This window comes from Xiphophorus hellerii, chromosome 10, assembly GCF_003331165.1.
Source record: "Xiphophorus hellerii strain 12219 chromosome 10, Xiphophorus_hellerii-4.1, whole genome shotgun sequence".
Classification (NCBI taxonomy): domain Eukaryota; kingdom Metazoa; phylum Chordata; class Actinopteri; order Cyprinodontiformes; family Poeciliidae; genus Xiphophorus; species Xiphophorus hellerii.
In genome coordinates this window covers 25,552,432-25,564,587 of record NC_045681.1, presented here as the reverse complement: position 1 = coordinate 25,564,587, position 12,156 = coordinate 25,552,432, and the positions used below count along the sequence as shown (strand labels likewise).

The 12,156-nt window shown below is 37.9% G+C and overlaps 1 protein-coding gene across 2 annotated transcripts in view; it reads left to right on the top strand.

The window, feature by feature from the left end:
- The window catches only part of llgl2 (LLGL scribble cell polarity complex component 2), a 77,513-nt gene extending 65,363 nt beyond the window's left edge, over positions 1-12,150 (top strand). For both annotated transcript variants that reach the window (XM_032573834.1, XM_032573833.1), the window contains exons 17-27: positions 3,035-3,182; positions 3,268-3,415; positions 3,656-3,772; positions 3,844-4,010; positions 5,247-5,511; positions 6,390-6,540; positions 6,630-6,655; positions 6,854-6,901; positions 7,167-7,209; positions 10,550-10,611; positions 10,689-12,150. In XM_032573834.1, the coding sequence (XP_032429725.1) occupies positions 3,035-3,182; positions 3,268-3,415; positions 3,656-3,772; positions 3,844-4,010; positions 5,247-5,511; positions 6,390-6,540; positions 6,630-6,655; positions 6,854-6,901; positions 7,167-7,209; positions 10,550-10,589 (1,153 nt within the window). In that variant the 3' untranslated portion in view covers positions 10,590-10,611; positions 10,689-12,150. The remainder of the gene's footprint in view (positions 1-3,034; positions 3,183-3,267; positions 3,416-3,655; positions 3,773-3,843; positions 4,011-5,246; positions 5,512-6,389; positions 6,541-6,629; positions 6,656-6,853; positions 6,902-7,166; positions 7,210-10,549; positions 10,612-10,688) is intronic.
- Positions 12,151-12,156: the final 6 nt, after the last annotated feature.

Here is a 12,156-nt window from a genome sequence, read left to right as displayed (position 1 = left end):
GAAGAGCCCTGAACTGCACACATCACATGGTTATATAGTCACAGCAAGGCAAACACCCACTCAAAGTCTGATCTTATCTTTATTGCCAGACGGACCACAAGACAACCCTTACCCCCACCTCATGAACTATCCCTCACCTGTGGGAGGGTCTAAAGGGGTCGGGTGCAGTTTGGGATGGGTGGTGACCGAGGGCGGGAACCCTGGCGATCCGATCCTCGGTTGCAGAAGCTGGCTTTTGGGATGTAGTGGGGAAGGAGACTGAGCTATTGTGTAAGGTTGAGAGGTTCCGGCTGGAAGTAGTCGGTCTCACCTTGATGCATGGCTCTGGTTCTGGAGCCAGTCTCCTTGAGAGGGGTTGGACATACTTCCCACTCTGGAATTGCCCATGGTGAGAAGTGCCGGGCAGGAGTGGACATACTTGTTTCCTCCCATCTTGGTGCCTGTACATTGGGGTTTATCCCGTTGAATGAGAGGGTAGCCTTTGTCCGCCTATGAATGGGGGGACAGGTTCTGACTGTTGTGCTTATCTGCTGAACAACAGTTCAGATTACCCGCCCTTTTTGGAGTCCTTGGAGAGGGTACTGGAGAGTGCCCAGGAAATAAAACTTCTGATGCCACAACATCATCTTTGGTTAGAATGAAGAGAAAAGCTAACCACAACATTGATCATCAAAGGGCCAGAAGACAACGCATGGTGGGCAGTTGTGAAGACAATGACAAGGAGAGTTAGCAATTCCAGCTGTGTAGTTTGTTCTATAACTGCATTCTATTCCAACCAGTCTGCTGTTACCAGTCCCTGCAACATTGACTGAAACTTTAACAGTATTTGTAACTATTGTTTCAAATATTACTCAGGTCAGAAGTGTGTATCCGTGGACATCAGGTGTGAAGATAGGATCCCAGGACATAACATCTTACATAATTAAGCGTCAGCATATTTCGAACACAAGAGAGTTTTTTGGTATAATTTTTCCTTATTTGGAGTGGCAACTATTGTACATAGTATAAATGATTTATCCTATGAGTTGGGAAATTTCACAGCCTTAGTAGGGAAGGGATTATCTGGTTTAACTGAGGACTATAAAAGCTAAAGCTTTTTACACTTTAGCCACTCTAAAAGCCCAGCTGTTTAGAGTGGCTTTTGAAACGTATAAATAAAGCATTAATCAGCATTTTGGATTTGTAACGATGGCACTTGACAATTGATTATTGTGTGTTCTATAATTTTGTATTTTTGTGTGCGTTTTTGTGATGTGGGGCACTCTGAACTGCCTAGTTACTGAAATGTGTTCCACAAATAAACTTGATTGGTTAGCAGATAGGGAGGGGTGTGTCATATAATAAATGAAAAATATTGTATTTTTATTCCAGATGTTTCAAATAGCTTGAGCAACATGCATATTGAGTTAGAAAAGTTCTTGAACAGACAGAAAGCAGAAAATTCTGGTTCCTCCTGGAATATGTGGGGTTGGTTTATTTCAGGGGGATAGACAGCATGGTTAAGTAAAATAGGAATGTTTTTTGGAATGATTCTTATGATATTGATGTTGTTATCCTGTTGCATAATTCAACTCTTGTAAGGATTAATGCACAATACATAGTTTTAGAGGCCATTGAACCAGCAAGTAATGATACCATAGGTGTAGTGCAAGAAGAAAGCTTTTATGAAGACTGATTTCTATTTATGATGTATTTACTTAAAACCGTTAGGGGTGCAAATAATGATGTATTATATGGAAATTTTGATTTAATTTGTCTGTATCCAGTTTGATACTGAAGTGTTTTCTGTTTGATGTTATTTTTATTTGATCTTTGTCATTTTTCTTCTTTTCATATATGAGGTTTATCTTTCCTTTGCTAATACTGGAAATGTCTATGTTTTACAAAAAAACAATTGCCTATCGTGTCTTAAAGTATTTTTTTTTCCCTTTAACTTTTTGTGACTGAGTATTATGGAACTTTTCGTGGATGCAAGTGATTTGGTAATCAAAAGGGGGGAATGTAATAGAAAATTTCATCTTTAGCCTTATTTCATCTTTGATGGAACTGATGATACTTTTAACCATTTATTTACAGATTAATCTGCTGTGTTTTTATATTTCTGCACGATGTTTTTCCATTAAAGAAGTTTCCAGATAGTGTTTAGATGTTTCCACAGCTGTGATAGCAGAAGAGACCTGCCCCATGAGTAACTGACAAAGAAGAATTAGAAGTTTCTCCTGCTCTCTTTCCTGCCATAAAATCATCCCCTTCAAGAGGGTGGGAATATACTGTAGATTAACCGGTAAATTGAGAGCTTCACCTTTTGAATCAGCTCTCTCTTTACCATGACATATCAATACAGTGCCCGATTCATTGCATATGCTGCACCAATCTGGTTATTGATCTTCTTAATTTTTCCTTACTCATGAACAAGATTCCAAGATACTTAAGCTTTTACACCTGGGCCAGGATGTTTTCCCCAACCCAGATAAGGCACTCTACCCTTCTTTGGCTCAAGATCATGGCCTCCAATTTGGAGACCCTGATCCTCATTCGTGCAGCTTGACACTGTTGTGAACTGCTCTAGCAAAAACGAATAGATCATAACCTGATGAAGCCAGCAGAATAACATAATTTGCAAAAAGCAGATATGTGATCCCAAGGCCACCAAAAATGGATCCCCTCAACATCTTGACTACACCTAGAAATTCTGTCCATAAACATTATGAACAGAATCAGTGACAAAGGGCAATCTTGGCAGAGTCCAATTCTCACCAGAATCAAGGTTCAAGGTATTCAGGAGTTCTTCTCCAGAACTCCTGAATAGACCAGGGGACTTTGTATTTTGTATGCAGTCACAATAGAACACACTCCTAATTTTACAACTCTGAAAAATTACTGTTTTCATGTTACAGACAGTGTTGATGTTATCAATGCATTCCTTTTGTTTAGTGGCTCTCTTGTTCTAATGTCACCTGTTGCGGTTCTCATGATTAGTTTGTTTTGAAGAAAATTTTACCGTTCACGTTTCTGTCGGTTCTTTAAATTACAGGTGCACATTAAATCCCAGTGACCAGCTCGCAATGGAAGGACCTCTGTCCAGAGTAAAGAGTATAAAGAAGTCCCTGCGACAGTCATTTAGAAGAATCAGACGCAGCAGAGTTTCCTTGAGAAAACATCACATCAGCAATACCAACAAGGTAGCATTAACTGGATCAACACTGTTTTGCTTTATCCAACACAGCACTTTGCTGTTATTTATGCCTGAGATTTCTTTCTAAACAGATTCAGGAGGCAAACGCTCGTCTTGAGGCTGAACTGGCCGAGATGGAGCTGGCTCCTGTCCAGAGGAAGATTGAAGCTCGGTCCTCAGATGACTCCTTCACTGGCCTTGTTCGAATTCTATACTTCGCTGATACCTTCTTGTCAGATAGTAAGTATTGATCCCAAACAGTGTTTATGCACAAGTACACTTTTTTGGTGTTGGTTGTTTTGGAGACTGTAGGAAGTACATTTATGACATATGAATCTGGAATTCATGTCTCCAGCCAATTGAAAGCAAGGCCAGACCTTAGAGTTACTGACAAAGAGGAGGAGACTGAGTATGCAATAGCCAGAAATATGACCTTCTTGTTCAGTTGGTTTTAAGACATGGTTTGTCATCATCTTGTAGGTTCACACAACACCCCCTCCTTGTGGGCAGGGACTAACGGTGGAACAGTGTTTGCATACATTCTCTACATCCCTCCTGTGGAGCACAGAGCAGATGAAGCTCTTACTGCACAGCCAGGTGAGTGTTTTTACAGAACTGCAGTGTGTTCTCTTACCTCTGACTGTATAACACTTATCTTGTTTATTCAGCTAAGGAGATCCAGCTAATGCACCGTGCCCCAGTGGTTGGGATTGTGGTGTTGGATGGTCATGGGGCTCCACTGCCTGAACCTTTAGAGACAGCCCATGACCTGGCTCGCTCACCTGACCTGCTTGGCTCACACCATGTGTTGGTCATCTCTGAGGAGCAGTTCAAGGTCAGAGGGGAACACATGATATACAGTTTAGCTTAGCGGGCTTTGTAAGGAGGAGGGAAATGGAAAGCTGTGTAGCTGACAATCCAATGAATGATTCTTGGTTTGGCAAGTCATAATGGGACAGTAAAATCATAATTTTTTGTTTTCATGCTGTGATTTTTACTCGTCTTACATCCATCATATGCTGCTTATATGATTTTGGGTTATGGGTCAGCAGCCTAAGCAGAAAAACCCAGACTTTCCTTCCTCTCTCAAGACACTTGGGCCAGCTCCTCCGGGGGAATCCCATGGTGTTCCCAGGCCAGCCGGAAAACATAGTCCCTCCAGCACATCCTGCCCCAACTGTAGGAGTTGAAGTATCTCAAGATCTTGTTCATGAATGAGGAAAATTGTAGCTGTGGCAGATTGGTGCTGTGTCTATAGTGATGCAGGCACGGTACTGATCTTTCCTGGTGCAGAGAGCTGAGCCAAATATGTGCATTAGATTTTGTAGTAAATATGCTGTTTTGCTCTCTCTCTGGCTCCGTACAAATAAACTTAATTAATAATAAAAATAATAGGTTTTATTCACAATGCTCTTTATATCTTATGATCTCAAAGGGCAATTGAATTGAAACTGAGAAATTTTCCTCACCCTATGAGTGTGAGTGCTTTGCGTTAATTTATTTTTTATTGTGAATTAAAATATGTGGGATGAGCATTTTAATAGTGGCAGAATATTTCTCCTCGTGGAGGTGAAGGTTGGTTGCAGAACCAGGGATATGTGGTCAGACTACCGTTAATCAGAAACTGGACTTACCTGTCATTTTCTGTGTTTAACTTGGGCTACACCACTTTTAGTTGGCACGTACCTTCTCGATGAGTGCTATGATCCATTTACCAAACTGTTCCAGTCATGCTGAAAATATTCCTTCATACCATCAATGCTCGTCTGCTTTTTAATCAACAGTTAAGAGGGATGCTTATATCCCTTTTCTTTTACAAATGGATCTTCTCAAATAGAAAACTACAAAAGTTTAAAGTACAGTTTAGTTGTTCAGCTTTGTAAACTTGGTCACTCCATCCCTTTTATTCTTACTGAATCTCAGCTCCAAATAAAAATGTTTTTTGCTTGATGAAAAGTAATTATATTATTTCTAGTGCAAATACTTGATTTGCTTACAACTAGAACTGGATGTATAGCGACTTGTTTTCAACATTTTTGCTGAAAGTTTTGCTGTATTTTTGTGTGTTCAGGTTTTCACTCTGCCAAAGTTGAGCTCTAAGATGAAGCTTAAGCTGACTGCTGTGGATGGATCCAGGGTACGGAGAGTGGGTGTGGCCTGGTTTGGAAGCAGCCGAACGGAAGACTATGGCGAGAGTGGATTGGTTTTTCTGACCAATCAGGGTGATGTGCATGTGTTGTCACTCCCACATATTAAAATGCAGATTAGGTACCCCTGCATCCGACGGGAGGATGTCAGTGGCATCGCCTCCTGTGTTTTCACCAAGCAAGGCCAGGGTAAATATGCTTCTCTACTGATTTCTGACCTGAGATGATGTTTCCTTCTTAAATTCTAATATATGCCAAATAATTAATGTGTGTACAAATTCACTTGGTATTTAGTACGTTGTCCAGTGATGAGATTTCATCAATGATTATTATCTAGATGGTATTAAATGGTTGATGATGATGAGTCCTCATCATCACCTTTATCAAAGACACAAATGGGTCATCATTTGAAGATACAATTTTTTGCTGTAGACTAGTAGGTACACAACAGAGTAACAGTTTCAGCAGATTTGACCCATCTAAGGATTTCCCCCTCCAAATAATTTGTATATCAATGACCAATGGTTGAGTCTGAAATTGGGTGCCTTTTTGTAAAAATGTTGCATTTAAGCAGTCAATTCCTAAATAAACACTCATCTGAAAAGGAAACTCCAAAGGACAGCAAAACAAAGAATGCAAATAAATTTACAAACACAATAAAAATTACAATAATAACTGTGACATCCATAATACACACAATACAGTCGTAGACTACTACTGCCTCTATCTGAGTTTATCATCTCAAATTTTGTTATTGAGGTTAACACTAATGGGGACCAACAAATTCTTGTTAGACCTTTGTGTTGCATGTTATCACCATGCATTTGTGAGCTGATGGCAGTAACTTGTAATGAGGATGGCTGGGGTCACCAAGGATACATTAAGCCTTCCTCCTTCATAGTTGGGAAGCTCTGCAAGACCTAAAATGTATGTTATAGTTCTCGGAGAAAAAATGGTATTGCCCAAAAACTGTTGACAGAACAAAGATGTACAAAAGTTAGAATTCTGAAATGTTTGAGAAAACTGCTGTTGGGCCTACTAATCACTAGGAACTTGCCTATTTACAGGCTTTTACCTGATGTCTCCATCTGAGTTTGAACGATTCTCTTTGTCAACTCGCTACCTGGTGGAACCTCGCTGTCTGGTTGAAGCTCCTCTTCCTCCAGTCTTTTCCAACCAACACCAACCAAAGCTTGAAGGAGCCTCATCAGCCCTCAGGTACATGCTCTCTCCCTATTTTCCCTTTTGTTTCTGGATCACTGCTTCAGTGAATATCACATACGTATTTGTCTTTTTTCTTCACCTAGATGTACACAAGACACTGAGGATCCAGGTAATTTAATTTCACACACGAATTCTGCATGTGCATTTGGCTTCTCATGACTGTGTGTCTGGGTGTAGTGTAGAGTCAATTGTTGCTGTTGACTAATGTGGTTGTTCAAGAGTTCTTTTTATTTAGTGTCATACACTCATCATGTTTGTGACTGTGCTGATGTGAAGGATCCTCTATTTGTCTGATTGTGTGTTCTAGAAAGCGCAGCTAGATGTGTTATGGAGCATGCGTTGCTGAATGATGAAAGTAAGTCCTTGATATAGTGAAGAGTGTGATGAAACATGGAACTTAAAATTCCTCAACGCAGAATCTGTTTCTCCCTTGCTCACCCTTTTTTATTTTTCTTTTGGTAAATATTGAAGCATGTGCTTTTCATATTGGCAATAAGAGCAAACCTTTTTCCCAAGAAATTTTTAATTTACTTCCATTATAGTGAGCGGCTTCCCTCTGTGACTAAGCTGTTTTTCCAGGACTAACACAAAGATTTAACTTGTCTAATATCTATTTCCAGAAGTTCTACAGGAGATCCAAAAGTCTTTAGAGGGTGACCAGACGTAAGTAGCTGCCCTGCATCCATCAATGTTATTTTAGAAGCAATTAATAGTCACTTGTATTTTCTTAAGGGATCATTTGTTGTTTACTTTCAATATATGAGTAAATCTATCTAGGCTGTCTAAACAATGTGTGAGAGACTAGTGGCATTGCATCAACTTTTTGCAGTGATATCTGCTGGTGGCACTGGGTGATTCATTGTGGCAAATAGTTTATAATGGATTATTCAAATTATCTGAAAAATTTAACATTGACAGTCAAGAGACTGTTTAAGATTTTTAATTCAAGTAAAGACGAACCAAAACTTTAAACAAAACTTGGAATTTTCCAGTATATGGAAAAGCGAATAATACTCTTCCAGCCAAACATTCTGCTATTGTTTTAGCCTCCACAGAATTTTGGTGCACTCAACAATATGCTTATTTTCTTGCAGAGGTCTATATTCAATATTCTATATCCATGGATATAAAAGATATTTCTATATTTACGTCTTCTTCCCATTTATTTTTAATGTAGTCACGCTTGGGGAGTTGTCTTTAACTTTGATATAGTTTTGAGAACTCTTGTGGTTATTTTCTTGTAGCTCTACTTTAAAACTGCAACTTTAATTTAAAAAAAATGTGCACACATTTATTTCACACAAAGTTGTTCTGTTTTCTCTCAGGGTTCTGAGTGCTATCTAGAAACAACAAATCAGAGCTTGGAGGAGTGCTATTAACAGTGATCAAGTTAATATATTACCTGTGAATTACGTTGAGCTTCGCGTTGCGCTCCAGAAAATTGTAAACATCGAGACTATATGAACAGAGCGGGATAAACGTGAAAACAGCCACGAATGAACGAGTCTGTAAAGTTGTGCAAATAAACGGCATTATAATAATTAATATTAAGATAAGTGTCACAAATCTGTGCAGCAGCCATCTGAATTGTGTAGTGGCAGTGTCAGCGCGCTCTGACACCAAACGCAGGGCCGATTGTGATTGTGTGTTCTAGAAAGTGCAGCTAGATGTGTTATTAACCTACCCCTCTATCCAGCCTCCTTACAATCTGGAGGCTGGGGGGAGGGGTGGGGACTTTAAAATCCTTCTTAGAGTTTTCCAGACAATAGTGGAACACACAAAAACACACAAATTACTAACGTTTTTTTTGTACTGCTGTAACCATTAGAAAATCTCCTCTTCAGTTCAACCTTATAAGTTGAGCTACATTGTTGATGTTACCATTATAAAATAGCTTACAATTAAGTATTGGCAAAGTTCAGTGTAATTTTCACAGGTGGTGGAGCGGTGTTGTTAGCAGCTGCTGAAAGTCACTAGAAAAGTTACTTTTAATGTAACTTAGTTACTTTCCAAATCAAGTAGTCAGTAATCCCTCTCCCCCTTGCTCTCTATGCTGCCTTCTATGCTAGCAGGCTCTGCTGTCTTCCTGACATACCTGTTAAGTTTTGGATTTAAAAATAAGGGAAATTTTCCACCACCTGCTATGAGCTGTCTCACCATTCCAATTTAGGTCCAGTATCCCTTACATTTTAAGACAGGTTTACAAGAAATTTAAAATAACTGCCTGTCAACCACTTACAAAGTACTTTGTACACCTAACTGTTAGTTTTGTAACACCTAACTGTGTTACACAACACAGTGTAACACCTAACTGTGGGCCTATCTTTGTTTGGCAGGTGTATTTGGCAGACCATCACTTTTTGGCACAAAACTTGGTTTGTTTCCACTGTCAGCACTAGCCTCGTGAGAACTGCCTTCCCGGGTACTGCAGGTGGTAGTTTTTGTGAGGCTAGTGACTTCATTCAGTTTTGAGATGCACATTAATTCTTATTTGAAATTATTATGTTACAATACTGAAAAATTACCAGAAAATACTAATACGGCAGGAAAGATGGGTAAAATACAGTAATTTTCCGACCAAAAGAGGAGGCTTGCAGAGCCTAAATGCTCAGACTAATTAGCATGGCCACTAATGATGGCGAATAAATGGTTTTCTCCACCATTAGCGCATTAGCTACAAGACTTGGTCAGGATTCTCTTGCAAAGCAGATTTCTAATCTCAATGGGATTTTCTTAATTAAATAAATTGAATAAAAAATTGAGCAGCACATACACAAGGGTGGCTAACAACACCAAGACACTTCTACTGGCTCTGATTGGTTGTTTCTAGTTAGCACTGGAAACACTGAAAAAAAGCAGAGGAGCTCCTTTTTTTTCAGATAATCTGTTTAATTCCATTCTTTCACGGCATGTTGACAGTTTGAACAAATATGTAAAAAGCATATTCTTTTCTAAAAGTTATACACTGCAGCTTTAAAACTCTCACCATTCACTCTGGAAACAACAACTACCTGGGGTTTTATCTGGTTTCAGTGTGTCTCCCAGTGCTTACTTGTTCACTTCTGATTGATTTTATGGTGTCTTGTTGTAGTTCCATATACATTATTTTATTCTATGCAACAAATGTCTCTTAATTTCTTCTTTCATTTCTTGGTTGTTTAGATGCTCACATTTATTTTTCAGAGTGTTTTGTTCCTTTTAAGTAAATGAATATTGATAAAGACAATAAGATGATGAGGTAAATCAATTATTCCCATTTTGCAATTATCTACTCTATCTTCCATATTTATATATATAAAAAAAAGATACCCTTGAATAAACGTGAGTGTGGAGGAGACTAGAATGTATTGTCTCTTAAGCGGATAAAGATCCTGCCATACATCAAACATTTGCAGCTCTATTAATTAGCTTTGAGAGTTGGCTCCTCTTCCATCTACTTCTTGTTCTTGGTTGTCAAGTTTGTAATTTAGGGTGAAATTAAAATCTCTGGCTGAATAAATTTCTTCTTTATCTGCAGATATAAGCTCATACATCGTTTTAAGAAATCCTACCCTGAATAGGAGGTGCAAATATATTAATCAAAGTAACAGCAATTCCAGTTTCCCTTTTAGCAATAACATATTTATCCTCTCCTTTAGTCTTGTGATTTTTGTTCTGTTATTTTTTCAAAGAAGACAACAACTGAGATGACTATTGATATTTCCTTCTTGGCACACTCCTTGTATGAACTAAAAAATGGGCTTTTATATAAACCCAGCCAGGGGTATGAATAATTTGAGGTGTAATGATTTAAATATAAATTTTCCAAAATTACCTTAATTCAGTTTAAATGACATTACAAAATGTGGAAAAAGATCAATCACAGAATATTTTTTAAATGTACTTAAGATTAAAAAGAAGTGATTTCTCCTTCATTATTCGGTAAATGTTACTGTACTTAAATACAGACCTAACCCTAAGCCTTTCAGTTTTAAAGTTGAAACTCTTTGTGGTTTGTCTAAAGGGCATTCCCAGAGAATAATGTGAAGAGTGCTGTTGCCTGAGATCAGGTTCTCAGCTGCTCAGGTAAGACTGCTTAATTATTCTCGTATTTTGTGCATTTTGGGTAATTTACTGTTTAAGTTTTGTTTGTGTCTCCTTAGAGAATAAATCCATTAAAATGTATGAAGTGCACTACAGTCACACAGATTCTCTAACCTCCTGCTTGGCACACATAACCACTACTGATTCCTGATCCTTCTAAGAGCCACTTTAAATGGAGGCCAAAAGGCTCACAGTGCTGCAGCTGTTTGAGTGCCATAAGGACGCAGCAGACTGAAGATGAGTCCAGGGCCTCCCTGTGCCTCCTTGGCATGGTGACTCGCTTCCAGCTGGAAACTACATGAAATATTTTCCTTTTCCTGCCCACAATCTGAGTCCATCAAACCAGTTGTGATCAATCCTCATAGATCCAATGGATACCTGGATTGTGGTAAAAGTAAGTTTGAAAAAAAATATATATATATTTGAAGTTGTTTTTTTTCTTTTAAACTAAGATGTTTGTGGGTTTTTTTTGTTTGTTTGCCAGTATTTGTCTGTATGTATATTATAGTGATATACATGAATTAGCTTGATGCCTAAATTTAAAAATATATACTTTAAAATTGTACTATTCTATATTTTTCACCCAAATTCTTTATACCTTTACACATTTTTAACGTGACACTAGGTAATTTTATATGGACACATTCTCTAATAACGTTCATGCAGTGAACCACTTTTTAATTTACTATTTTTTTGGTTTTACTCGGGTTATAATTTTAATAATGGCCTTTCAAAAGTAGGTCTTTTTTGTCTTATGATTTCTCCCTTTCAGAATTTATGATTTTGTGTAATCATAAGATAAATTTGAATAAAGGGCTGTTTCTAAATTAAACTGTTACTTTTTAGGGGAAAAAAAGATTTTTGTTTGTTAAAGCCAAAATGGGAATTCACACTACATGCTCAGTCCCACCCTTTCCTGTTAGCTGTAAGGTAATCTGACCACAGGTACTTGTGCACTACAGTTCAGCACACTGTTCTTCTTTTGGGGGGAACTTTGTCTAGGGTTTATTTTTATAAATATTATTATTGTCATTGTTTTGTAATCTGTTTAAGCCAGCAATAATTGATGTGATTTTGAAATGTAATTGTAAGTGATGATAGAAAATTGTTATATACTGTATTATGTATGTGACAACTGTGCCTATTTTAACTGGGATTGGCTGCTATTTAGATCACACTAGAAAATATTTTGGTACTGTGTGTTTGAATGCTTGGTATTTTAGCATCATTTTGCAATATATTTTTGTAGCAAACTGATTCTGAAACCTGATATTTTTCAGTTGTATGAAATTTTACACTGTAGTTTTCTTATACACAATTATATGTTTTTCTTAAGACCTTTTGTCTGGTGTCATGTCTGTGGTACAAAGGTTTATAGCACATTAGCTTGTTAAACTGCTCATATCTTCAAGCTCCATTTCCTCCATCTTAACCTTGTGTTAAGCTTGTTTGCCAGCACAGTTAAAATCATAATCAACAGAGCAACAATACATTATTCACCATAACAACCACTGATTAAAAAAAAAG